Here is a 27,939-nt window from a genome sequence, read left to right as displayed (position 1 = left end):
TGGATCGACAAACTCCACAAAAACAGAGAAATAAATAACAAAAAAAGCACGGGATTTATAAATGTCTGGAATTTCTTTTTTTACTTTTAGTATTACGGTTACTACAGACGCTGATGTTTTGTTATTCAAGTCTTATGTTCGGTGAGTGAGAGAAAAAAACAACAAAACCTTCACCTACAATTTGTCCTTCATTAAAATGGAATATCTCCGGTTGAAATGGTGAAACTTTGCAATAACATCACTTTCCCGACACGACCATCACAATTACAAGGTTTTCAAGGCTTTTGTCTGGTTCATCATGTGGCATCAGATTGTGAAGGTCGGCCTCTTAGATCATACTTAATGTTTTCCAGGTGGAGAAAGAGCAGGAGGTCCCTATACCAATGCGAGGGTTGATGATTTCCACTCTAATGGTATTCGCCTTCTAGCTGTTAAAGTAGAGAAGGCAATAATGTTCCTTTCATGGTTTGAGGATGACTTCTAATTAAGATTGAAAAAGGTTCCATAATTGCTACAGCTTCTGAGGGTGTCGAGGTGACTTCTACAGCTCTAAAGAACATGGAGTTTTATGACTCGGAGTTACTTCTGGAGGAGACGAATCCTCTTTCACCGAGGAGAATAAAAGTCCAGGAACTGTCACGAAATCAGAAGCACTTTTGGAAAAGGTTTCATAGTCGTTTGTGAGACGAACGTCACTCAGTTCCTTTAGTTTTGAGGTGAATCTGCAAATGTCATTGTTGTGCATAAACCTTTAAAAAGGTCCTGCATAGAAACTGATGAGAGAAAGAAAAGTAAAATGACAAATCTACACAAAAACTCAATCAGTTGGATTTAGCCTCTGAACCTGCGCCTTAACTGAGCACATTTCCTCCAGTTTGGCTTTACCCAAATCTAAAAAGCTTCTTGGTAAAAATGGGCGACAAAACATGACCATATCAAAAAAGCAACAGAAAAGTGAAAACAAGAGGAAAAAGCTCCATTTAGATGAGTTTGTCGATCTTAGCTTTCAAATGAGGCTGTTGCTGGGTTACAGGTGACATCACAACATTCTAAAGGCCTTTATATTATACAGAGGATTTTTTTATTTTGAGGAAATGTTTGGTCTTTTACAGAGAGATCATGGACCCAGAGACTGATATTAATGATATTTTTGTAATTCACATTTTTTCTTTTTAGGTACGACTTGTGAAAGTGTGATGCTGATGATGGGAAAAACAGACCAAACATTTCCTCAAAATAAAAATAATTTTTCCTCCATACAATAGTACAGGCCTTTAGAACGCTGTGATGTCACCTGCAACCCACCAATAGGCTGCGTTCACGTGACATCACCACATTCTAAAGAACCCATAGTTTAAAATGGAGGTGGAGCAACTGACGGTAACTATGGTAACTGTGGTCACTGACAAAATACATATTTTTATGTCTGTTTTTTGACACGTGAAACAAAAACTGTCACAAAGTTCATTGTCTGCTCTGTCAGCACATATGAACTAATGTCCAATTATTTTCTCAGAAAAATGTTAAAAAGTGGAGACAAAATACGAAAACATGACGGTGATGTTGTCCAATAGAAAGGACTTTCAGACATAAAGATAATCTCACAGGTTTGTGAATCCAATCACGATCAAACACTGATGAGGAAAAACGTTTGTACATTTTAGTTTTGGAGATTTCTTACAAAAACTGTATTTCTCCTATAGAGTTGTATTGGCCCCGCCCTCCATCTGAGATTATGACATCACATTCTAAATCGTGAACGCCACATATTGAGTAACTAATACACGTATTTAAAATACTCATTTTGAGTAACTGTATTCTGGTAAAGTTACTTTCTCATTTGTAGGTATTTAGAAGTTACTTTCCTAATATCAAAGGAAGACACTAGACGCTGCAGGTGAACAGAGACGTGTTTTAAATTCACACAAATCAATTTGAAACGACATAAATGTGAGAAACGAATATATTTCAAGTTTCCTGTCAGTTCATGTTTTTGGACTGAGCTACATTTTAATCAAGTTTTTTTTTTTATTGATAAATGAGTTTCCAAGACTTTTTCAGAGGGGATTTTGGGATTTCATGTTTAGTTTAAAAAAATAAGCTGTTTGTTTAGTGGAAAAAATCAGTAAAAATGTTCACCTTCACCAACAGGTCTGTAACCTTTTAGATTTGGGTAAAGCTGAACTGGCGCGGGGGTTAAAGGTTAAAGAAAAAGCTCTTATTTTCCTTTTCTCTGATGTATATGTTTTTGCTGAACGCCTTGTGCGCCCCCTAGCGTCTGTGTACGGTCTCTACGAGAGTCATAGTCCTGCATTTCCTGTGTCAGTTATTGATGTGTTTTTGTAGAATATTCTTCTAAATGTTCCAGATATGAATATAATGATTTGCTGTTGAGCCCCTCCCTCGGTGTCACGGTAGGGGGCGGTAGTGCTCTCCGCGCCTCACTGGGGAAACGCAAGTGTTTCCGGTTCCTCTCCGGCGCTTCCTGTGTTATTGTTTTGATTTTGGCGACTCTTGGGAAACTCTTCCCCCGCGTTTTCTTCACAAATGGCGGCGGCGCTGAACCTCCGGGGCCTGCGGGCTCTGGTCCAGCAGCATCTGAGCGCGGCCCTGGACGAGCTCTTCGGGAACCTGCAGAAAACCTTCACGGAGTACGACCAGGAGATCGCCCGCCAGCGCAGACTGCTGGACCTGCTGACCGAGAGAGGAGCCCCACACCCGGCAGAGAGGAGCGACCCCAGCCTGGACCTCCTGACCGAGAGAGGAGCCCCACACCCGGCAGAGAGGAGCGACCCCAGCCTGGACCTGCTGACCGAGAGAAGAGCCCCACACCCGGCAGAGAGGAGCGACCTCAGCCTGGACATGCTGACCGAGAGAAGAGCCCCACACCCGGCAGAGAGGAGCGACCCCAGCCTGGACCTGCTGACCGAGAGAAGAGCCCCACACCCGGCAGAGAGGAGCGACCTGAGCCTGGACCTGCTGACCGAGAGAAGAGCCCCACACCCGGCAGAGAGGAGCGACCTGAGCCTGGACCTGCTGACCGAGAGAAGAGCCCCACACCCGGCAGAGAGGAGCGACCCCAGCCTGGACCTGCTGACCGAGAGAGGAGCCCCACACCCGGCAGAGAGGAGCGACCTCAGCCTGGACCTGCTGACCGAGAGAAGAGCCCCACACCCGGCAGAGAGGAGCGACCCCAGCCTGGACCTGCTGACCGAGAGAAGAGCCCCACACCCGGCAGAGAGGAGCGACCCCAGCCTGGACCTGCTAACCGAGAGAGGAGCCCCACACCCGGCAGAGAGGAGCGACCCCAGCCTGGACCTGCTGACCGAGAGAAGAGCCCCACACCCGGCAGAGAGGAGCGACCCCAGCCTGGACCTGCTGACCGAGAGAGGAGCCCCACACCCGGCAGAGAGGAGCGACCCCAGCCTGGACCTGCTGACCGAGAGAAGAGCCCCACACCCGGCAGAGAGGAGCGAACCCAGCCTGGACCTCCTGACCGAGAGAGGAACCCCACACCCGGCAGAGAGGAGCGACCTGAGCCTGGACCTGCTGACCGAGAGAGGAGCCCCACACCCGGCAGAGAGGAGCGACCCCAGCCTGGACCTCCTGACCGAGAGAAGAGCCCCACACCCGGCAGAGAGGAGCGACCCCAGCCTGGACCTGCTGACCGAGAGAGGAGCTCCATACCGGGCAGAGAGGAGCGACCCCAGCCTGGACCTGCTGACCGAGAGAAGAGCCCCACACCCGGCAGAGAGGAGCGACCTCAGCCTGGACCTGCTGACCGAGAGAAGAGCCCCACACCCGGCAGAGAGGAGCGACCCCAGCCTGAACCTCCTGACCGAGAGAGGAGCCCCACACCCGGCAGAGAGGAGCGACCCCAGCCTGGACCTGCTGACCGAGAGAGGAGCCCCACACCCGGCAGAGAGGAGCGACCCCAGCCTGGACCTGCTGACCGAGAGAGGAGCCCCACACCCGGCAGAGAGGAGCGACCCCAGCCTGGACCTGCTGACCGAGAGAAGAGCCCCACACCCGGCAGAGAGGAGCGACCCCAGCCTGGACCTGCTGACCGAGAGAGGAGCCCCACACCCGGCAGAGAGGAGCGACCCCAGCCTGGACCTGCTGACCGAGAGAGGAGCCCCACACCCGGCAGAGAGGAGCGAACCCAGCCTGGACCTCCTGACCGAGAGAGGAACCCCACACCCGGCAGAGAGGAGCGACCTGAGCCTGGACCTGCTGACCGAGAGAGGAGCCCCACACCCGGCAGAGAGGAGCGACCCCAGCCTGGACCTCCTGACCGAGAGAAGAGCCCCACACCCGGCAGAGAGGAGCGACCCCAGCCTGGACCTGCTGACCGAGAGAGGAGCTCCATACCGGGCAGAGAGGAGCGACCCCAGCCTGGACCTGCTGACCGAGAGAAGAGCCCCACACCCGGCAGAGAGGAGCGACCTCAGCCTGGACCTGCTGACCGAGAGAAGAGCCCCACACCCGGCAGAGAGGAGCGACCCCAGCCTGAACCTCCTGACCGAGAGAGGAGCCCCACACCCGGCAGAGAGGAGCGACCCCAGCCTGGACCTGCTGACCGAGAGAGGAGCCCCACACCGGGCAGAGAGGAGCGACCCCAGCCTGGACCTGCTGACCGAGAGAAGAGCCCCACACCCGGCAGAGAGGAGCGACCCCAGCCTGGACCTGCTGACCGAGAGAGGAGCCCCACACCCGGCAGAGAGGAGCGACCCCAGCCTGGACCTGCTGACCGAGAGAAGAGCCCCACACCCGGCAGAGAGGAGCGAACCCAGCCTGGACCTCCTGACCGAGAGAGGAACCCCACACCCGGCAGAGAGGAGCGACCCCAGCCTGGACCTGCTGACCGAGAGAAGAGCCCCACACCCGGCAGAGAGGAGCGACCCCAGCCTGGACCTGCTGACCGAGAGAAGAGCCCCACACCCGGCAGAGAGGAGCGACCCCAGCCTGGACCTGCTGACCGAGAGAAGAGCCCCACACCGGGCAGAGAGGAGCGACCCCAGCCTGGACCTGCTGACCGAGAGAAGAGCCCCACACCCGGCAGAGAGGAGCGACCCCAGCCTGGACCTGCTGACCGAGAGAGGAGCCCCACACCCGGCAGAGAGGAGCGACCCCAGCCTGGACCTGCTGACCGAGAGAAGAGCCCCACACCCGGCAGAGAGGAGCGAACCCAGCCTGGACCTCCTGACCGAGAGAGGAACCCCACACCCGGCAGAGAGGAGCGACCCCAGCCTGGACCTGCTGACCGAGAGAGGAGCTCCATACCGGGCAGAGAGGAGCGACCCCAGCCTGGACCTGCTGACCGAGAGAGGAGCCCCACACCGGGCAGAGAGGAGCGAACCCAGCCTGGACCTCCTGACCGAGAGAGGAACCCCACACCCGGCAGAGAGGAGCGACCCCAGCCTGGACCTGCTGACCGAGAGAAGAGCCCCACACCCGGCAGAGAGGAGCGAACCCAGCCTGGACCTCCTGACCGAGAGAGGAACCCCACACCCGGCAGAGAGGAGCGACCCCAGCCTGGACCTGCTGACCGAGAGAAGAGCCCCACACCCGGCAGAGAGGAGCGACCCCAGCCTGGACCTGCTGACCGAGAGAGGAGCTCCATACCGGGCAGAGAGGAGCGACCCCAGCCTGGACCTGCTGACCGAGAGAGGAGCCCCACACCCGGCAGAGAGGAGCGACCCCAGCCTGGACCTGCTGACCGAGAGAGGAGCTCCATACCGGGCAGAGAGGAGCGACCCCAGCCTGGACCTGCTGACCGAGAGAAGAGCCCCACACCCGGCAGAGAGGAGCGACCTCAGCCTGGACCTGCTGACCGAGAGAAGAGCCCCACACCCGGCAGAGAGGAGCGACCCCAGCCTGAACCTCCTGACCGAGAGAGGAGCCCCACACCCGGCAGAGAGGAGCGACCCCAGCCTGGACCTGCTGACCGAGAGAGGAGCCCCACACCGGGCAGAGAGGAGCGACCCCAGCCTGGACCTGCTGACCGAGAGAAGAGCCCCACACCCGGCAGAGAGGAGCGACCCCAGCCTGGACCTGCTGACCGAGAGAGGAGCCCCACACCCGGCAGAGAGGAGCGACCCCAGCCTGGACCTGCTGACCGAGAGAAGAGCCCCACACCCGGCAGAGAGGAGCGAACCCAGCCTGGACCTGCTGACCGAGAGAAGAGCCCCACACCCGGCAGAGAGGAGCGACCCCAGCCTGGACCTGCTGACCGAGAGAGGAGCCCCACACCCGGCAGAGAGGAGCGACCCCAGCCTGGACCTCCTGACCGAGAGAAGAGCCCCACACCCGGCAGAGAGGAGCGACCCCGGCCTGGACCTGCTGACCGAGAGAGGAGCCCCACACCCGGCAGAGAGGAGCGACCCCAGCCTGGACCTGCTGACCGAGAGAAGAGCCCCACACCCGGCAGAGAGGAGCGACCCCAGCCTGGACCTGCTGACCGAGAGAGGAGCCCCACACCCGGCAGAGAGGAGCGACCCCAGCCTGGACCTGCTGACCGAGAGAAGAGCCCCACACCCGGCAGAGAGGAGCGACCTCAGCCTGGACCTGCTGACCGAGAGAAGAGCCCCACACCCGGCAGAGAGGAGCGACCTCAGCCTGGACCTGCTGACCGAGAGAGGAGCCCCACACCCGGCAGAGAGGAGTGTTCCGAGCCCCGCAGAGAGCGTCCACTCGTCCCGCTCAGACCCCAGGACCTGGACCCGAGGTGGGTTACGATAATATCCTACGTGACTTTCACGGAGCAGCGCAGTGACGTCAGTGGTAAAGTCTGCCGTGAGCTGGTCCAGAGGATGGAGCCGCAGACCCGGGCTGTTCCTCCTCTTGCCTCGGGGTTGAAGGCTGCTCCACCGCAGTGAAGTTCCAGATGTTCAGAGCGGGAGCTGCGGCGGCTGTGAGGCCGCCAGACACGCGCGGGGAAGCGGCTCACGCTCTTCTTCACTGTCCGGTCAGATTTAGGGACCGTCAGCAAATGACTCTACTTAATATCGCCGCTAAAAGTAAGGTGCACATACAAGTCTGTGGCAAAATACTTTGATAAATGAATTTGAACTTCATAATACTTAACACATTGAGTGCCAAAAACGGAAAACGTTTTTTTTTTTTTTTTTGCGCAAAAAGACATAACTATACTAGAAATATGTGAGGATCAAAAACTTGTGAAAAGTCACATCTGGACATTTTATATATTATTATGTTTCTTTACTTCTTTTTTAGTCTAAGGGGGCTTGGTGTTAGTCTGAGGGGGCGTGGTGTTAGTCTGAGGGGGCGTGGTGTTAGTCTGAGGGGGCGTGGTGTTAGTCTGAGGGGGCGTGGTGTTAGTCTGAGGGGGCGTGGTGTTAGTCTGAGGGGGCGTGGTGTTAGTCTGAGGGGGCGTGGTGTTAGTCTGAGGGGGCGTGGTGTTAGTCTGAGGGGGCGTGGTGTTAGTCTGAGGGGGCGTGGTGTTAGTCTGAGGGGGCGTGGTGACAAAGCAGAGCGACTTCTTATGGATAGATCGAAACAGTTGAGATTTTAATATTTCTCTGAGTTTTTAAATGGTTAAAATCGGCCCAAGGACGACTGAGAAACATCCTGTTAAAGTCTTCAATCCAGAACCAGGCTGTTTAAATGCACACGCCATAAAAAGAGAACACGCGTGTTTCAGAACGTGTAACAATGTTGTTGTGGAAAAATTTACTTGAATCGAAGTTATTTAAGCATTTACCTCTTCACATAACGTTAGTGTCTGTAGAGGAGAGAGGAGTTAATCAGAAAGGAGAGTTTCATAAAACACGGCATCAAAACCAGCCTCTGTTTAGCTTAGATTTCTCAGGAACCGAGGCACGTAGAATTAAACTGTTTTCACCTACAGAGATCTGAGAGTCTCAGCTTTAAATCGAGCCACAGCCTGTGTCCACAGCTCTAACATAGAATACTCTGTGGTGCTACAAATATCATGAAAAACGGTCTGGATTGTCGACTCTGCAGATAAATCCCCGAAACAGCTCGGCCTCAAAGTGTTAATTTTTCAAGCACTTTTAGGTCATTTCTCAATTATCCTGAACCACTTTACAAAATTAGTGCTAGCTCTGGGTTATGGGGCTCCGGCCATTAAACTCTTAGACTTTAAATTTTGATTTAAAAGTTGGATTAAATCAATAATCAAATAATAAAAGCACAAAATGACTTTACATTGATAACATTATTCCTTCCTGAGTTTTCCAGGTGAAGTTCACATTGAGACTTTATCGTGTCCTGTGCACACGTTTACAAACAAGTACTGAGAGAATGAGACGTTACTATGTTGGGTTTACAATGTACGGTCATGTATGTAAACTTAACATACATGACCGTGTGCTGACGCCTGAAGGAGTCACAGTCACAGCTCCGTTTGAACAGTGTCTTCTTTTTAAACCAGGGACTGAAGGGTCATCTCTCTGCACGGTCTCCGTGAAGACCGAGGAGCAGGTCCGAGGCCAGTCCTCGGTCCAGAATCCACTCCAGATCCGAGTCCACAGTCCAGTCCAGGACCGAGAGCAATTCCTGAATCCGGTTCTTCTGACCCCGGTGCAAACCCGAACCCCGGACCCGCAGCAGGACGGACTTTTTATCAAAGCGGAAACTTCCCCAGAGAACGGTAAGACCAGGCTCAGGGTTAGAGCAGGTTCACGGCTCCACCTACTGACGGAACAATGCAACTACATCGCTTAGGGCGGCTTTAAGTATCCCTTCATTAGGTCGATAATCGTGAATAATCGATTATCGACCGAATGTGAAATGGTGACATCCTCAGCCCAGGTCAGGTTCAATGATTGATTTGTGGGACGTCAGAGGAACGAGGTGTTCGTTTATCCATAACCTGTGATTTTAACCCTTTCACGTCTGGGACAGAGATGGAGCTGGACTCTGACCTGGTCCTGGATTATGACCCGCTCATGCTCCTGGTCCCGGACCCTGAAGACCCTCAGGACCCTCAGGACCCTCGGGACCCTCGGGGCTGCGACCGGGAACACGACCCCGGGAGTTTACACGTGGACGGTGCTGCCTTCAGGAACCACGAGGACGACGGCTTCTCCTCACCGCGGAGTGGTACGGGACAGACTTCTGTGGTTAACCTCTTAACTCCCACCTGAACATGTTTTCTCCTGTTCTCCAAATTCTCCAAATGTAAAAGCTTCTTCAAAACAGCGACAAAAAAGAAAATGAGGATGTAAACTATGTAAACTGTGCTAAAAAGTGACCAAAAAAAGCAACAAAAATGACAAAAACTCAACAAAAAGGTGACAAAAACTCAACAAAAAGGTGACAAAAGGGCAGCAAAAAAATGACAAAAATCCAGCAAAAAAATGACAAAAATCCAGCAAAAAAAATGACAAAAATCCAGCAGAAAAATGACAAAAATCCAGCAGAAAAATGACAAAAATCCAGCAGAAAAATGACAAAAATCCAGCAGAAAAATGACAAAAATCCAGCAAAAAAATGACAAAGATCCAGCAGAAAAATGACAAAAATCCAGCAGAAAAAAGACAAAAATCCAGCAAAAAGTGACAAAAATCCAGCAGAAAAAAGACAAAAATCCAGCAAAAAAATGACAAAAATCCAGCAAAAAGTGACAAAAATCCAGCAAAAAAAATGACAAAAATCCAGCAGAAAAATGACAAAAATCCAGCAGAAAAATGACAAAAATCCAGCAGAAAAATGACAAAAATCCAGCAAAAAAATGACAAAAATCCAGCAAAAAAATGACAAAGATCCAGCAGAAAAAAGACAAAAATCCAGCAGAAAAAAGACAAAAATCCAGCAAAAAGTGACAAAAATCCAGCAGAAAAAAGACAAAAATCCAGCAAAAAAATGACAAAAATCCAGAAAAAAGTGACAAAAATCCAGCAGAAAAAAGACAAAAATCCAGCAGAAAAAAGACAAAAATCCAGCAGAAAAAAAGACAAAAATCCAGCAGAAAAGAGGAGAGAATGCATTATGTTTTGGCGGGTGGTAAGAGGTTAATAAAACATGTGGCCTCAGGTAAACGGGAGGATGAAGATGGAAGGGCAACCTCTTAACTCCCACCTGAACATGTTTTCTCCTGTTCTCCAAATTCTCCAAATGTAAAAGCTTCTTCAAAACAGCGACAAAAAAGAAAATGAGGATGTAAACTATGTAAACTGTGCTAAAAAGTGACCAAAAAAAGCAACAAAAATGACAAAAACTCAACAAAAAGGTGACAAAAACTCAACAAAAAGGTGACAAAAGGGCAGCAAAAAAATGACAAAAATCCAGCAAAAAAATGACAAAAATCCAGCAAAAAAAATGACAAAAATCCAGCAGAAAAATGACAAAAATCCAGCAGAAAAATGACAAAAATCCAGCAGAAAAATGACAAAAATCCAGCAGAAAAATGACAAAAATCCAGCAAAAAAATGACAAAGATCCAGCAGAAAAATGACAAAAATCCAGCAGAAAAAAGACAAAAATCCAGCAAAAAGTGACAAAAATCCAGCAGAAAAAAGACAAAAATCCAGCAAAAAAATGACAAAAATCCAGCAAAAAGTGACAAAAATCCAGCAGAAAAAAGACAAAAATCCAGCATAAAAAATGACAAAAATCCAGCAAAAAGTGACAAAAATCCAGCAGAAAAAAGACAAAAATCCAGCATAAAAAAAGACAAAAATCCAGCAAAAAAATGACAAAAATCCAGCAAAAAGTGACAAAAATCCAGCAAAAAAAATGACAAAAATCCAGCAGAAAAATGACAAAAATCCAGCAGAAAAATGACAAAAATCCAGCAGAAAAATGACAAAAATCCAGCAAAAAAATGACAAAAATCCAGCAAAAAAATGACAAAGATCCAGCAGAAAAAAGACAAAAATCCAGCAGAAAAAAGACAAAAATCCAGCAAAAAGTGACAAAAATCCAGCAGAAAAAAGACAAAAATCCAGCAAAAAAATGACAAAAATCCAGAAAAAAGTGACAAAAATCCAGCAGAAAAAAGACAAAAATCCAGCAGAAAAAAGACAAAAATCCAGCAGAAAAAAAGACAAAAATCCAGCAGAAAAGAGGAGAGAATGCATTATGTTTTGGCGGGTGGTAAGAGGTTAATAAAACATGTGGCCTCAGGTAAACGGGAGGATGAAGATGGAAGGGCAACCTCTTAACTCCCACCTGAACATGTTTTCTCCTGTTCTCCAAATTCTCCAAATGTAAAAGCTTCTTCAAAACAGCGACAAAAAAGAAAATGAGGATGTAAACTATGTAAACTGTGCTAAAAAGTGACCAAAAAAAGCAACAAAAATGACAAAAACTCAACAAAAAGGTGACAAAAACTCAACAAAAAGGTGACAAAAGGGCAGCAAAAAAATGACAAAAATCCAGCAAAAAAATGACAAAAATCCAGCAAAAAAAATGACAAAAATCCAGCAGAAAAATGACAAAAATCCAGCAGAAAAATGACAAAAATCCAGCAGAAAAATGACAAAAATCCAGCAGAAAAATGACAAAAATCCAGCAAAAAAATGACAAAGATCCAGCAGAAAAATGACAAAAATCCAGCAGAAAAAAGACAAAAATCCAGCAAAAAGTGACAAAAATCCAGCAGAAAAAAGACAAAAATCCAGCAAAAAAATGACAAAAATCCAGCAAAAAGTGACAAAAATCCAGCAGAAAAAAGACAAAAATCCAGCATAAAAAATGACAAAAATCCAGCAAAAAGTGACAAAAATCCAGCAGAAAAAAGACAAAAATCCAGCATAAAAAAAGACAAAAATCCAGCAAAAAAATGACAAAAATCCAGCAAAAAGTGACAAAAATCCAGCAAAAAAAATGACAAAAATCCAGCAGAAAAATGACAAAAATCCAGCAGAAAAATGACAAAAATCCAGCAGAAAAATGACAAAAATCCAGCAAAAAAATGACAAAAATCCAGCAAAAAAATGACAAAGATCCAGCAGAAAAAAGACAAAAATCCAGCAGAAAAAAGACAAAAATCCAGCAAAAAGTGACAAAAATCCAGCAGAAAAAAGACAAAAATCCAGCAAAAAAATGACAAAAATCCAGAAAAAAGTGACAAAAATCCAGCAGAAAAAAGACAAAAATCCAGCAGAAAAAAGACAAAAATCCAGCAGAAAAAAAGACAAAAATCCAGCAGAAAAGAGGAGAGAATGCATTATGTTTTGGCGGGTGGTAAGAGGTTAATAAAACATGTGGCCTCAGGTAAACGGGAGGATGAAGATGGAAGGGCAACCTCTTAACTCCCACCTGAACATGTTTTCTCCTGTTCTCCAAATTCTCCAAATGTAAAAGCTTCTTCAAAACAGCGACAAAAAAGAAAATGAGGATGTAAACTATGTAAACTGTGCTAAAAAGTGACCAAAAAAAGCAACAAAAATGACAAAAACTCAACAAAAAGGTGACAAAAACTCAACAAAAAGGTGACAAAAGGGCAGCAAAAAAATGACAAAAATCCAGCAAAAAAATGACAAAAATCCAGCAAAAAAAATGACAAAAATCCAGCAGAAAAATGACAAAAATCCAGCAGAAAAATGACAAAAATCCAGCAGAAAAATGACAAAAATCCAGCAGAAAAATGACAAAAATCCAGCAAAAAAATGACAAAGATCCAGCAGAAAAATGACAAAAATCCAGCAGAAAAAAGACAAAAATCCAGCAAAAAGTGACAAAAATCCAGCAGAAAAAAGACAAAAATCCAGCAAAAAAATGACAAAAATCCAGCAAAAAGTGACAAAAATCCAGCAGAAAAAAGACAAAAATCCAGCATAAAAAATGACAAAAATCCAGCAAAAAGTGACAAAAATCCAGCAGAAAAAAGACAAAAATCCAGCATAAAAAAAGACAAAAATCCAGCAAAAAAATGACAAAAATCCAGCAAAAAGTGACAAAAATCCAGCAAAAAAAATGACAAAAATCCAGCAGAAAAATGACAAAAATCCAGCAGAAAAATGACAAAAATCCAGCAGAAAAATGACAAAAATCCAGCAGAAAAGAGGAGAGAATGCATTATGTTTTGGCGGGTGGTAAGAGGTTAATAAAACATGTGGCCTCAGGTAAACGGGAGGATGAAGATGGAAGGGCAACCTCTTAACTCCCACCTGAACATGTTTTCTCCTGTTCTCCAAATTCTCCAAATGTAAAAGCTTCTTCAAAACAGCGACAAAAAAGAAAATGAGGATGTAAACTATGTAAACTGTGCTAAAAAGTGACCAAAAAAAGCAACAAAAATGACAAAAACTCAACAAAAAGGTGACAAAAACTCAACAAAAAGGTGACAAAAGGGCAGCAAAAAAATGACAAAAATCCAGCAAAAAAATGACAAAAATCCAGCAAAAAAAATGACAAAAATCCAGCAGAAAAATGACAAAAATCCAGCAGAAAAATGACAAAAATCCAGCAGAAAAATGACAAAAATCCAGCAGAAAAATGACAAAAATCCAGCAAAAAAATGACAAAGATCCAGCAGAAAAATGACAAAAATCCAGCAGAAAAAAGACAAAAATCCAGCAAAAAGTGACAAAAATCCAGCAGAAAAAAGACAAAAATCCAGCAAAAAAATGACAAAAATCCAGCAAAAAGTGACAAAAATCCAGCAGAAAAAAGACAAAAATCCAGCATAAAAAATGACAAAAATCCAGCAAAAAGTGACAAAAATCCAGCAGAAAAAAGACAAAAATCCAGCATAAAAAAAGACAAAAATCCAGCAAAAAAATGACAAAAATCCAGCAAAAAGTGACAAAAATCCAGCAAAAAAAATGACAAAAATCCAGCAGAAAAATGACAAAAATCCAGCAGAAAAATGACAAAAATCCAGCAGAAAAATGACAAAAATCCAGCAAAAAAATGACAAAAATCCAGCAAAAAAATGACAAAGATCCAGCAGAAAAAAGACAAAAATCCAGCAGAAAAAAGACAAAAATCCAGCAAAAAGTGACAAAAATCCAGCAGAAAAAAGACAAAAATCCAGCAAAAAAATGACAAAAATCCAGAAAAAAAGTGACAAAAATCCAGCAGAAAAAAGACAAAAATCCAGCAGAAAAAAGACAAAAATCCAGCAGAAAAAAAGACAAAAATCCAGCAGAAAAGAGGAGAGAATGCATTATGTTTTGGCGGGTGGTAAGAGGTTAATAAAACATGTGGCCTCAGGTAAACGGGAGGATGAAGATGGAAGGGCAACCTCTTAACTCCCACCTGAACATGTTTTCTCCTGTTCTCCAAATTCTCCAAATGTAAAAGCTTCTTCAAAACAGCGACAAAAAAGAAAATGAGGATGTAAACTATGTAAACTGTGCTAAAAAGTGACCAAAAAAAGCAACAAAAATGACAAAAACTCAACAAAAAGGTGACAAAAACTCAACAAAAAGGTGACAAAAGGGCAGCAAAAAAATGACAAAAATCCAGCAAAAAAATGACAAAAATCCAGCAAAAAAAATGACAAAAATCCAGCAGAAAAATGACAAAAATCCAGCAGAAAAATGACAAAAATCCAGCAGAAAAATGACAAAAATCCAGCAGAAAAATGACAAAAATCCAGCAAAAAAATGACAAAGATCCAGCAGAAAAATGACAAAAATCCAGCAGAAAAAAGACAAAAATCCAGCAAAAAGTGACAAAAATCCAGCAGAAAAAAGACAAAAATCCAGCAAAAAAATGACAAAAATCCAGCAAAAAGTGACAAAAATCCAGCAGAAAAAAGACAAAAATCCAGCATAAAAAATGACAAAAATCCAGCAAAAAGTGACAAAAATCCAGCAGAAAAAAGACAAAAATCCAGCATAAAAAAAGACAAAAATCCAGCAAAAAAATGACAAAAATCCAGCAAAAAGTGACAAAAATCCAGCAAAAAAAATGACAAAAATCCAGCAGAAAAATGACAAAAATCCAGCAGAAAAATGACAAAAATCCAGCAGAAAAATGACAAAAATCCAGCAAAAAAATGACAAAAATCCAGCAAAAAAATGACAAAGATCCAGCAGAAAAAAGACAAAAATCCAGCAGAAAAAAGACAAAAATCCAGCAAAAAGTGACAAAAATCCAGCAGAAAAAAGACAAAAATCCAGCAAAAAAATGACAAAAATCCAGAAAAAAGTGACAAAAATCCAGCAGAAAAAAGACAAAAATCCAGCAGAAAAAAGACAAAAATCCAGCAGAAAAAAAGACAAAAATCCAGCAGAAAAGAGGAGAGAATGCATTATGTTTTGGCGGGTGGTAAGAGGTTAATAAAACATGTGGCCTCAGGTAAACGGGAGGATGAAGATGGAAGGGCAACCTCTTAACTCCCACCTGAACATGTTTTCTCCTGTTCTCCAAATTCTCCAAATGTAAAAGCTTCTTCAAAACAGCGACAAAAAAGAAAATGAGGATGTAAACTATGTAAACTGTGCTAAAAAGTGACCAAAAAAAGCAACAAAAATGACAAAAACTCAACAAAAAGGTGACAAAAACTCAACAAAAAGGTGACAAAAGGGCAGCAAAAAAATGACAAAAATCCAGCAAAAAAATGACAAAAATCCAGCAAAAAAAATGACAAAAATCCAGCAGAAAAATGACAAAAATCCAGCAGAAAAATGACAAAAATCCAGCAGAAAAATGACAAAAATCCAGCAGAAAAATGACAAAAATCCAGCAAAAAAATGACAAAGATCCAGCAGAAAAATGACAAAAATCCAGCAGAAAAAAGACAAAAATCCAGCAAAAAGTGACAAAAATCCAGCAGAAAAAAGACAAAAATCCAGCAAAAAAATGACAAAAATCCAGCAAAAAGTGACAAAAATCCAGCAGAAAAAAGACAAAAATCCAGCATAAAAAATGACAAAAATCCAGCAAAAAGTGACAAAAATCCAGCAGAAAAAAGACAAAAATCCAGCATAAAAAAAGACAAAAATCCAGCAAAAAAATGACAAAAATCCAGCAAAAAGTGACAAAAATCCAGCAAAAAAAATGACAAAAATCCAGCAGAAAAATGACAAAAATCCAGCAGAAAAATGACAAAAATCCAGCAGAAAAATGACAAAAATCCAGCAAAAAAATGACAAAAATCCAGCAAAAAAATGACAAAGATCCAGCAGAAAAAAGACAAAAATCCAGCAGAAAAAAGACAAAAATCCAGCAAAAAGTGACAAAAATCCAGCAGAAAAAAGACAAAAATCCAGCAAAAAAATGACAAAAATCCAGAAAAAAGTGACAAAAATCCAGCAGAAAAAAGACAAAAATCCAGCAGAAAAAAGACAAAAATCCAGCAGAAAAAAAGACAAAAATCCAGCAGAAAAGAGGAGAGAATGCATTATGTTTTGGCGGGTGGTAAGAGGTTAATAAAACATGTGGCCTCAGGTAAACGGGAGGATGAAGATGGAAGGGCAACCTCTTAACTCCCACCTGAACATGTTTTCTCCTGTTCTCCAAATTCTCCAAATCTAAAAGCTTCTTCAAAACAGCGACAAAAAAGAAAATCAGGATGTAAACTATGTAAACTGTGCTAAAAAGTGACCAAAAAAAGCAACAAAAATGACAAAAACTCAACAAAAAGGTGACAAAAGGGCAGCAAAAAAATGACAAAAATCCAGCAAAAAAATGACAAAAATCCAGCAAAAAAATGACAAAAATCCAGCAAAAAAATGACAAAAATCCAGCAAAAAAAATGACAAAAATCCAGCAGAAAAATGACAAAAATCCAGCAGAAAAATGACAAAAATCCAGCAAAAAAATGACAAAAATCCAGCAAAAAAATGAAAAAAATCCAGCAAAAAAATGACAAAGATCCAGCAGAAAAAAGACAAAAATCCAGCAGAAAAAAGACAAAAATCCAGCAGACAAAAGACAAAAATCCAGCAAAAAGTGACAAAAATCCAGCAGAAAAAAGACAAAAATTCAGCAAAAAAATGACAAAAATCCAGCAAAAAGTGACAAAAATCCAGCAGAAAAAAGACAAAAATCCAGCAGAAAAAAGACAAAAATCCAGCAGAAAAAAAGACAAAAATTCAGCAAAAAAATGACAAAAATCCAGCAGAAAAAAGACAAAAATCCAGCAAAAAAATGACAAAAATCCAGCAAAAAGTGACAAAAATCCAGCAGAAAAAAGACAAAAATCCAGCAGAAAAAAGACAAAAATCCAGCAGAAAAAAAGACAAAAATCCAGCAAAAAAATGACAAAAATCCAGCAGAAAAAAGACAAAAATCCAGCAAAAAAATGACAAAAATCCAGCAAAAAGTGACAAAAATCCAGCAGAAAAAAGACAAAAATCCAGCAGAAAAAAAGACAAAAATCCAGCAAAAAAATGACAAAAATCCAGCAGAAAAAAGACAAAAATCCAGCAAAAAAATGACAAAAATCCAGCAGAAAAAAGACAAAAATCCAGCAGAAAAAGACAAATATCCAGCAGAAAAAAGACAAAAATCCAGCAGAAAAAAAGACAAAAATCCAGCAGAAAAAATGACAAAAATCCAGCAAAAAATGACAAAAATCCAGCAAAAAGTGACAAAAATCCAGCAGAAAAAAGACAAAAATCCAGCAGAAAAAAGACAAAAATCCAGCAGAAAAAGACAAAAATCCAGCAAAAAAAAGACAAAAATCCAGCAAAAAAATGACAAAAATCCAGCAGAAAAATGACAAAAATCCAGCAAAAAAATGACAAAAATCCAGCAGAAAAAAGACAAAAATCCAGCAGAAAAAAGACAAAAATCCAGCAGAAAAATGACAAAAATCCAGCAGAAAAAAGACAAAAATCCAGCAGAAAAAAAGACAAAAATCCAGCAGAAAAAAGACAAAAATCCAGCAAAAAAATGACAAAAATCCAGCAAAAAGTGACAAAAATCCAGCAGAAAAAAGACGAAAATCCAGCAGAAAAAAGACAAAAATCCAGCAGAAAAAAAGACAAAAATCCAGCAGAAAAAAGACAAAAATCCAGCAAAAAAATGACAAAAATCCAGCAGAAAAAAGACAAAAATCCAGCAGAAAAAAGACAAAAATCCAGCAGAAAAAAAGACAAAAATCCAGCAGAAAAAAAGACAAAAATCCAGCAGAAAAAAGACAAAAATCCAGCAGAAAAAAGACAAAAATCCAGCAGAAAAAAAGACAAAAATCCAGCAGAAAAGAGGAGAGAATGCATTATGTTTTGGCGGGTGGTAAGAGGTTAATAAAACATGGCCTCAGGTAAACGGGAGGATAAAGATGGAAGGGCATCACGTGTTTGTCTGTGTGTCAGATCTCCAGGTTTCCCCCGTCTCCTTCTCCCTGCGGGTGCCTCACTCCTGGGTGCAGACCTTCCAGATCCCCTGGGACCACATCAGCCCCTCCCTCTCTCTCGCCATGTCGCGGGGCGAGCGGGCGAGCGCCGCAGACCGCCGTGCCATGGTGCGCGCCGTGGTGGACGCCATGAGGCAGCGCTGCGCCAACCCCACCCGCTCCGCCTGTGTGGACGTGGCCAAGATGATCGTCTCCAACTACCTGCTGACCTTCGCCGACCGCACCGAGGAGGGGGAGCAGCTCGGCTCCGGATACTTCTCTCTGCTCAACCAGCTCAAGTCCAGAGTGGACAACCTGAACCGCGGAGGACGAGCCCCTCTGAGGAGACGCCGGCCCCGAGCAGCGCGCTCAGCGAAGCCGGCGCCGCCGTGTCCACAAACCCTGCAGAAAGTAAATATCAAGCTCTGGCTTAAAGGGAGGGTTCAGGGTCTCTGACATAGGGCCTCATGTCCTCGTTATCCACAGTGTTGCTGATTTCTGGAGATAATTTTTATTGTAATTCATGCAGTTCTTATATTTGAAGAGTTTCGTGGCGCTAGGCTAATGCAAGGCTAGTGCATGTCTATGGTATCAGCTAGCCTGCATTAAAAACAGTGTGACCCGCTCCACAGAGCACCTGAGGCAAATCACTTATAACACCAGACTAACCATATACATGTCTGTGTCCATAGAGTCATGTTTGGAATATAACTGACCTGCATCACATGAATGATCACATTTTGAGGGACTATTTTCTAGCAGATCACTCCGCCGCTGCGTAGCTTAGATAACCACGAAGCTGATGCTGCTCAAATATAAGTTATTTTAAATGAAAAATGGTTAAAATGATTGTATGGACACAGACATGTATATGGTTAGTCTGGTGTTATAAGTGTGGAGCGGGTCACACTGTTTTTTTTTGTGTTTTTTTTTACAAATATGTTTATTGGAATTTTCAATTTTAACACACACATACACAAACACAAGAAAATAAAATAAAAACCCTCCCCCCTCCCTAAAACCCTCCCTTCACTCAATTACAACAAAATGATTTTCTACAAATCAAAGTCTTTTACAAGGCGTAGAAAGGGCAGCCACATGTCTTTAAAGTCCTCCAGTTTTCCTTTGGCCGTGTCAGTTTCTCCAGCGCTAAGTTACTGCTCATCACTTTAATCCACTGTTTCACTCCAGGTCAGTCTCTGTCCTTCCATTTCAAAGCCATCACAAGTTTCGCCTGCACCAAACAAAAATGGTTGGTGTTTTTTGTATTACATTTGAAGTTATTTGGAAAGATTTGCAATATACAGAGTTTACCATCTAAGGGCATTCTACATTCAATGAAATCAGAAATGAGCCACAAATTTGCTTCCAAACGATTTGAATTTCCTCACACTGCCACACACAATGATAAAGTGTCCCCTTTTCTTTACCACATGTGACACAATCATCAGGAATATGAGGGTTAAATGATGGAGTTTCACTGCTGTGATGTACTTGTACTGCACTAATCGGAATCTTGTGTTGACAGTTTGTTTTTGTGTGAGTGAACAGGAGTTATTCCGCTCCTCAACTGAAATGTCTGGTTCCATATCGGATCTCCAGGCTTGCAATTATGAAAGACTACTTTCTTTTGAGGCTGTCATCAAGATATTATACAATTTGGAAAGTAGGCCCCTACTGTGATGATGGTTAACAGCCATGTTTTCTGTAGTGGACAGTGGGGGCTGCACAGTCGACTTCAATACATTAGTAACAAAACTTCTGACCTGAAGATACGGGTCACACTGTTTTTACTGCAGGCTAGCTGATACCATAGAAATGCACTAGCCTTGCATTAGCCTAGCGCCACGAGACTCTTCAAATATAAGAACTGCATGAACTACAATAAAAATATCAAACTCTGGATAACAAAGAAATGAGGCCCTATGTCAAACATCCAGGACAGGAGACCTTTTTAAGTTTATTTCCAATCAAATCGATTATAATCCTAATCCTCCAAAGTGAATCGCTCAGCCCGAGTTCAGAGGAAATCTCGCTTTAAATAAGAAACTAAAACTTCCAGTGGGATCAGACCAATGTTCTTTTCCCACTGGCAAAGAAAAACACCTGAAATAAAGACAAAATGTGTTGAAACGAGTCAGAAGCTTCTCAGATCAGGTGAAGTGACTTCAGATTTGAAACGTTGAACCTGCTGTGATGACTGTTTGCAGTGCAGGAGGCGGAGTTACGGCTGCGTGAGCTCGTGAACTGGACCAGTCCAGTCTGGAGAGTAAACGCAGGGAGCTGGTGGACGTGTTGGCGGCGTGCGGGGCGGGCGCCGCAGACTCGCCTCAGGTGGCGGCGCTGATGGCGCTGACGTTCGCGCTGCAGCGGCGGATCATCAACTCCAGCCCGGTGTTAAACGCGGCCGCGCTGAAGGCCCGGTTCCTGTTCCTCTTCACCAAGTCGTGTCTGAGCGAGCACTTCCGGACCCTCACCGGGGTCGACCTCCTGCCGCGCCTGAAGGAGGCGCTGCAGACCAAAGGCGCCCGGATCCGGACCTTCTTCTGGAGACAGAACCGGGACCAACACCAGACCAGGGACCAGACCAGGGACCAGACCAGGGACCAGACCAGGGACCAGACCAGGGACCAGACCAGGGACCAGACCAGGGACCAGACCAGGGACCAGACCAGGGACCAGACCAGGGACCAGACCAGGGACCAGACCAGGGACCAGACCAGAGACCAGACCAGGGACCAGAGCAGGGACCAGAGCAGGGACCAGACCAGGGACCAGACCAGAGACCAGAGACCAGACCAGGGACCAGACCAGGGACCAGACCAGGGACCAGACCAGAGACCAGACCAGGGACCAGACCAGGGACCTGTGGAGACTCCTGGACTGGACCGACACGGACCGGAGGCAGACGGGGCTCTCGGCCGTGCTCCTGGTCATGAAGCACTTCCTGGAGAAGGAGGAGGCCGTGTCATCCAGGCCCAGGTCAGTCCGAGTTCAGTTCTGCTCAGTAACGATACTTGGTCTTTGATACCGATACCTGAACGATACTTTTTCTAGAGATGAACTGATCCAGGGTTTTTGCTTCCGATACCGATACTGGGGTTTGAGTGTCTGCCGATATCTGATATTTACCGATACCAAAAGACTTTCTTGATAAACTCTTGGATATACATTTAAAGGAACAGTCCACCGCTGTTCTGTTCTTACCTGAGCTTAGACGAGTTGATCCGCACCTGTCTGGTCTTTGGGCCCGAAGAGCTCGGTCGCTTCTAACTTCACCCCGTTTGGAGCTATAGGAATATACTGGGAGAGGCCAAATGCTAACAACATCTTTGGTCGTTTTGCCTGACTGAGAGCACACACAAAGACCAGACAGGTACGTATCAACTCGTCTAAGCTCAGGTAAGAACATATCTCAGTCTGGAAGAGTGGTGGCCTGTTCCTTTAATGAGGGTGACTTTTCTACATTGAATATCCTTGAGTAAATGACAGGCTTTTATTATGATCAACTCGCCTGAAGTGATCATCTTCATCATCATCATCATCATCATCATCATCATCATCATCATCATCATCATCATCTTCTTCATCATCATCATCATCATCATGTTTGGTCAGTCATTTCTAAAATACAAACACTTTGCTTCAGCAGTGGCCGATTTTTTTAAAATTTGGCCACTCTAGGTGTTTCTATCATAGTTTCTGACCCAGCCTTGATTAGTTTTCGCTAGCGTTAGCATGCTCTTGCTAACCTTAGACCAGGTATCTCCAACCAGTAGCTCGCCAAGCCTCTCCAGGTCGCTCGCCAAAGACTTTCTACATCTCTACACGCTTCATAACTCAAATTTAGATGCATTTTCTGTTAGTTCTGAACATGCTGAACACAATCTGTGAACAGTTGGTTTAATATAGTGAAGTATAAGGACTAAACTCAAGTCACTTTCTTTGAATTCCATCTTGGCAAGTAATTCTCCTGGGTGAACATTGCATTTTTCAAGTACTTTTGAACATAGGTAGCTCTCCGATGTTCATATTGTGTAAAAGGTTGGAGATCCTGCCTTAGAGTTTTGTGGAGGTGAAATCTAAGTCAGCGATTGAATTCCTCTGGTTCTTAGCTTTACACTGACATACGGCACGTCCATATTAACTTAGATTTAGTCGGTGAAAGTTATGTTTTTAAGGCGTTGAGCCAAAGCTGGTATCGGTCCAGTATCGGATTTGTAGCCGATACCAGATATTGTATTTTTTTCAGTATCTGCTCCGATATCCGACACCAGTATCGGATCGGTGCATCCCTACTTTTTTATTCTATTAAAACAGATTAATAATGGTCATTTATTCTGTTTCCTTCCATTTCATTTCTTTTGCATTTGTATCATTTGCTTTTCGCCTCATTTTTGACTATTTTTGTTTTTCCCCCTAAATGTTCACATTTTGTTCCTCTTTTTTGCCCCAAATTTTCCCAATTTTTCAACTTGTGTTTCCCTTTTTTTGTTTTGTTTTGACGACCAACAGCATCAAAACTTGAATATAAAGATTTTATATTCAGTCCCTGCTTTTCGATACTATTCCGATCCCGATATTACCTGAACCTTTTTGTTCTGTTTTGTTCCTGTGGTTCTGATTGTTGATGTTTTGTCTGAAGCAAAACGTGTGGAAGTCGTGGATCGAGAGCTCCGTGTCTCTGCCTGCGGCTCCGAGGATCATCGCTGTGGGTGAGACGCCTCAGTCACATGTTCATTATATTATGTATATATTATTATATATATATTATGGATGTGTTTGTTTAGATGGTTTCAGTCTCTCAGACCTTAACGCTCCTGGACCTGCTCATACTGTGCACATCAGGTCACAGGACCAGGGTCTGACCCAGGGGCGGACTGGGATTGAAAGACAGCCCTGGACTCTGACCAGCCTGGCCCAAATTAACGTAATTGTGACACTTCCACAAATACATATTTTAACTTCTAACCACCCTTAACCAAGTGCATTTTCCCCAGTTTGGCTTTTTTTTTTATTGGCATCATCAGCAAAAAGAATTGGAAATGTGGTCATAGAAACAGAAGCAAAATCATTAATATAAATAATAAATAATAATGGTCCCAAAATTGAACCTTGTGGTGCACCATGCTCCACGGAATTCCTTTTGTATATATATATATATTTATTTTAATACTGGGCTTTACCCAAATCTAAAACCTTCTCGACTGGAGAGCAACAATGTAACGCCTCATTTGAAAGCTAAGACCTACAAAAGTGATGGTAACTTTTTGTCACGTCATTTTTGTCATATTTTTGTTGTTTTTTCATTATTTATTCCATCATTTTTTGTTGTGTTTTTCTCCCGTTTTCGTCGCCTTTTGTTTTCATCCTCTTTTTCTCGCTATTTTGATGCTTTTCTTTTCAGCTTTTAGATTTGGGTAAAGCTCGGTTGAGGCGGGACCGGTGGCCCTTCTGTGCTCTTCCAGAATGGACATATGGCCAGTCCGCCCCTGGTCTGACCAGAACTTTACAATGCTTGGTTTTTCATATCTAGAACCAGGAAACAGAACGATACAGTGTGGAAGATCTGTAAATTCACAAGTCACTTCAGTACAAAGCAAAGAAAAAAACAGAAATAAAGAAATAACTTGATGTCATTAGGCCGCGCTGCTCAGTTTGCTTGCGCAGGTGTGAGGGCTGGCCAGCAGGGGGCAGGGTTCCATGTGTCTGTGGCTCAGATGTTGGTCTCTGCAGGAGACTCGGTCCTGGCCTCGCGCCGCTGGATGGTGAGCCTGGACGGAGCCGTGGTTTTCGAGGCCGAGTCCAGTTTCGCCGACGCGCTCGCCGTCTTCTTCTGCTGCTTCTACGTCTTTAACCTGGACTACGAGGAACCGGCCTGCACTACGCTGGAGCTCATCCAGAGGTGAGGCTGGAGCTCATCCAGAGGTGAGGCTGGAGCTCATCCAGAGGTGAGGCTGGAGCTCATCCAGAGGTGAGGCTGGACCAGGACTCCACCCCCAGCACTGAAGCGGGACTGAAACAGGACTTAAGTTTACAGCCTCATTTGAAAGCTAAGACCTGCTAAACTCATCCAAGCTTTATTCTTGCTTTTGTTTTCATGTTTTCATGTTTTCAATGCTATTTTTGCTTTGGTCGCGGTCACTGAGATCGAGCCACTAAAACCGTGGCCAATCTAGGGCTGAAACGACGAATCGATTAATCGATTATTGAAATAGTCGACAACTATTTTAGTAATTGATTAATCGTTTTCTGGTTCACACAGACTAAAATGGAGCAAAAATGAGATAAAAAATATAGTATTTTTGATGAAACCCTACTTTGATTTTATATTTAGGGTCTGTAGTGTTTTGTACATCGTAAATTTCATTAACAGAGCCTTCAAAAACATTTCCCTTTAGTTAAACTCCATCAACACATCCTCCAACAGCACCACTTAAGCTATAATGTGATAAAAAAATAATTAAAAAAAAACACATTTTCCTACACCTTTCACAGCCAAGCGATTAATCATAAAAGTAATCGATAGATTAATCGATTACAAAATAATCGTTAGTTGCAGCCCGAGGCCAATCGTGACCAAAACATGCAGGGCCGGCCCTCACCAATGTGGCGCAAATAGAAAAAATAGCATGATATAGTTTGTCTTTTGTTTTTCAATCCTCCCTGGATATGGTTAAGGCATGTTTTATTTTATTTTATTTTGATTATCATCGTTATTTTACATTATGATTATCTATTCATCAAAAAAAGGGCATGTGCATTATAAAACGCACGACAGTTCTTTTGGAGGAGAAACCTCCACTTCTTAAGTATATTTCTTGAATAGCTTTAAAAAATAAAAGCTTGAAATATCTAGTTTCCAACACAAAAGTCCGCAAGTTTCTATTTCTTTCTGTTCCAAAGTTATGTCCAAAAATCGGCGATGTGGTTTATGGCGGGAGTATTGGGTTCAAAAATTCCGGCGCAATTCGGCGCCTCCACCAGCAGATGGCGCCTCCACCAGCAGATGGCTCCTCCACCAGCAGATGGCGCCTCCACCAGCAGATGGCGCCTCCACCAGCAGATGGCGCCTCCACCAGCAGATGGCGCCTCCACCAGCAGATGGCGCCCTAAGCGGCCGCCAGGGCCGGCAAACATGTTAAAAAAGCACCAAAAACGTGATGAAAACAAAACTAAAGAGGACAGAAACGTGACGAAGAAGAAGCTTAGATGAGTTTCTGGGTCTTAGCTTTCAAATGAGGTGTTACTCTGGTGTTACGCTTTAGATTTGGGTAAAACCGAACAGTTGTCACAGTCAATAGAGGCCAATAATAATGATCAGGAACACAGTCTGACCAGCAGGGGGCAGTACCTCCTTGGAGACGTTTCAGCACAAACTCATTTGAATTTGTTTTTGTCAGATATTTTGCGCAGATCAACCCGGCGGAGGGAACCAAGTGCACGGCCAAAACCGGGGTCAGCCGCAAAACCGGGCAGACGGTCAGCAGGAAAACCGAGGCCGTGAACTGTCGAGTGGCTTCATTTCTACGGCAGCTCTCTGAACCGGGACGGAGCGACTGGGACCGGACTGAGCCCAGGACCTGACCGGACTAAACACTTTCATGTTCCCTTAGGCCCGAACCCTTAGTGACCACTCTGATCAGGAGTCAAGACTTTTCTTATATGTTCAAAGTCTCTTCACTCTTTTGGAAATCTCCAAACTCAGCCGAAATGCCTAATTTTGATACAAAGACATGAAATGAAATAATACATAATTATCCTGCTCGTTTTGGGCATTGTTGTTGTTTCTTTTTGTCTCAATAACTGTTTTCTCTGGAATCGCCCATATATGGTCATGTTTGAAAACAGTTAAGGGGGAAAACAATTTGGAGAAAAATCTAAACTTTCTCTAATTATTCAAAAAATGCTATGGTTTCTACTAAATAAAGATACAAAGACATGGAGAGGAGCAAAGTGGTTCAACAGCCCATAAATACATGAATAACGGAGAATGCTAACATGATGCTACATGTTAGCATCGCTGTAATGCTAACGCCAGCTAGTGCTTTCTATGACTGACGTTTCTTTCACTTCTACAAAACAATCTGCTGTGAGAAAACATCCATATGGGCCTGAGTTAGAGTGGACTTTATTTATATGTGATAGATAAGTTCATATTCCACCAGAAAATGGCTAAAAAGAGGGAAAGATTTTATTTTCCCCCTTGGTGAAGCCACGCCCCCTTCTATGACCCGATTCCATCTGTATCGATCCTGACTTTTTTTCATAGTTTGGCAGGGGGTGCATCTAATACTCCGGAGCGACTAATGTGATTATTATTATTTTTTTCATTTGTTTTAATTCAAATCTAATTTCACATGCCGCTAGAGGGCGCTGCAGGCTAATCGAGCAGCAGAAAGACAGTTTGGAGCAGTGTTAATTAAATATTTTATTTTAGTTTTAGTCTTAGTCTTTTGACTAAAATGTAGTTTAATTTTAGTCGAGATTTAGTCAAAAAAATATCTTCAATTTTAGTCTAGTTTTAGTCGACTAAAATTGCATGTCAATTTAGTCGACTAAATTTAAGACAAATCTAGTGGACTTTGCATTGATAATATTGATTATAATCATATTTAATGTTGTTCCCCTGCTTCATGTTTCTGCTCCACATGAACAAAGCTCAGAGCTGATCCTTTGGCAGAGAATTTACATGATCTGAGGCTCTTTCAGACGGTCAATACAAGTTTGGATGATTTTAGTCTCTCTTTTTCACTTTTATTTAGTCTTATTTTAGTCGACTAAAATATCTGGACATTTTAGTCACAGTTTTAGTCTCGTGAGAAACGTTTAATTTAATTTTAGTCCAATTTTAGTCACAAAAAAATCACTTTGACTAAAATTAAGACTAAATATTTTAGTCGACGAAATTAACACTGGTTTGGAGTGAGTGAGAAGCGGAGTTTACTCTTCGAGAACAAAGCAAAGCTAATCCTGGGCTAAAAGCTCGACGTCTGCAGCGAGAGGCACGAGTTCACAAAGGAGAGCTTGAAAAACGAGCTGCCGGGAGAGGCTGGTCGACGGTGCAGTTACGCCGCTGTGTCCGGGTCGTTACCGCTATAGTTCAATGCAATCATTCAGAGGTGCCAAGGCAAATACTAGAGGAAAAAGGAAAACTATGAAGCTAGTGCTAACATCAGCCGATAAAACGTTTTCTTTTGATGTGGTGAAGTATTACATCTGTATGACCTGCATGTTAAAGGAACAGGCACCGTTTTCCCACACCGAGATATGTTCTTACCTGAGCTTAGATGAGTTGATGTGCACCTGTCTGGTCTTTGTGTGCGCTCAGTCACGCAAAACGTCCAAAGATGTTGTTAGCATTTGGCCTCTCCCAGTATATTCGTATGGCTTCAAACGGGGGTGAAGTTAGAAGTGACCAGACAGGTACGGATCAACTCGTCTAAGCTCAGGGAAGAACAGATCCATTGGCCAATCAGAGCCCAGCGTCTGTTCACGTCACGTTAGTCTCGGTTCCTAAACTTACACCTGGTCAGAGCGGGTTGGACTGAACTGGTTCTATGCAAAGGGGGCTCCATTCTGATCCGAAACGCTCCTCCAGAGATCTGCTTTAATCTGCTCTCTTATAAGTTTATTATCCATTTGAATCCTGAACTGTGAGAGGAGAGTCTGGTGTGTGGGAGAAACAGAGAGGCGGTCGCCCTCGGTCTGGGCTG

General features: G+C 43.7%; 1 protein-coding gene across 1 annotated transcript; it reads left to right on the top strand.

Annotated features, from left to right (window-relative positions):
* Positions 1 to 8,299: 8,299 nt before the first annotated feature.
* LOC306959907 (uncharacterized protein) lies at positions 8,300 to 25,810 on the top strand (the record flags this gene model as incomplete). Its single annotated transcript, XM_079552162.1, has 10 exons — positions 8,300 to 8,315; positions 8,417 to 8,635; positions 8,890 to 9,087; positions 18,204 to 18,634; positions 20,434 to 20,461; positions 20,507 to 20,819; positions 21,091 to 21,205; positions 22,884 to 22,938; positions 23,960 to 24,128; positions 25,627 to 25,810. The coding sequence occupies 10 exons, from the start codon at positions 8,300 to 8,302 to the stop codon at positions 25,808 to 25,810; spliced, it is 1,728 nt and encodes a 575-aa protein (XP_079408288.1).
* Positions 25,811 to 27,939: the final 2,129 nt, after the last annotated feature.

This window comes from Gobius niger (assembly GCF_951799975.1).
Source record: "Gobius niger genome assembly, chromosome: 2".
NCBI lineage: Eukaryota > Metazoa > Chordata > Actinopteri > Gobiiformes > Gobiidae > Gobius > Gobius niger.
This window is presented reverse-complemented; position numbering and strand designations above follow the sequence as displayed.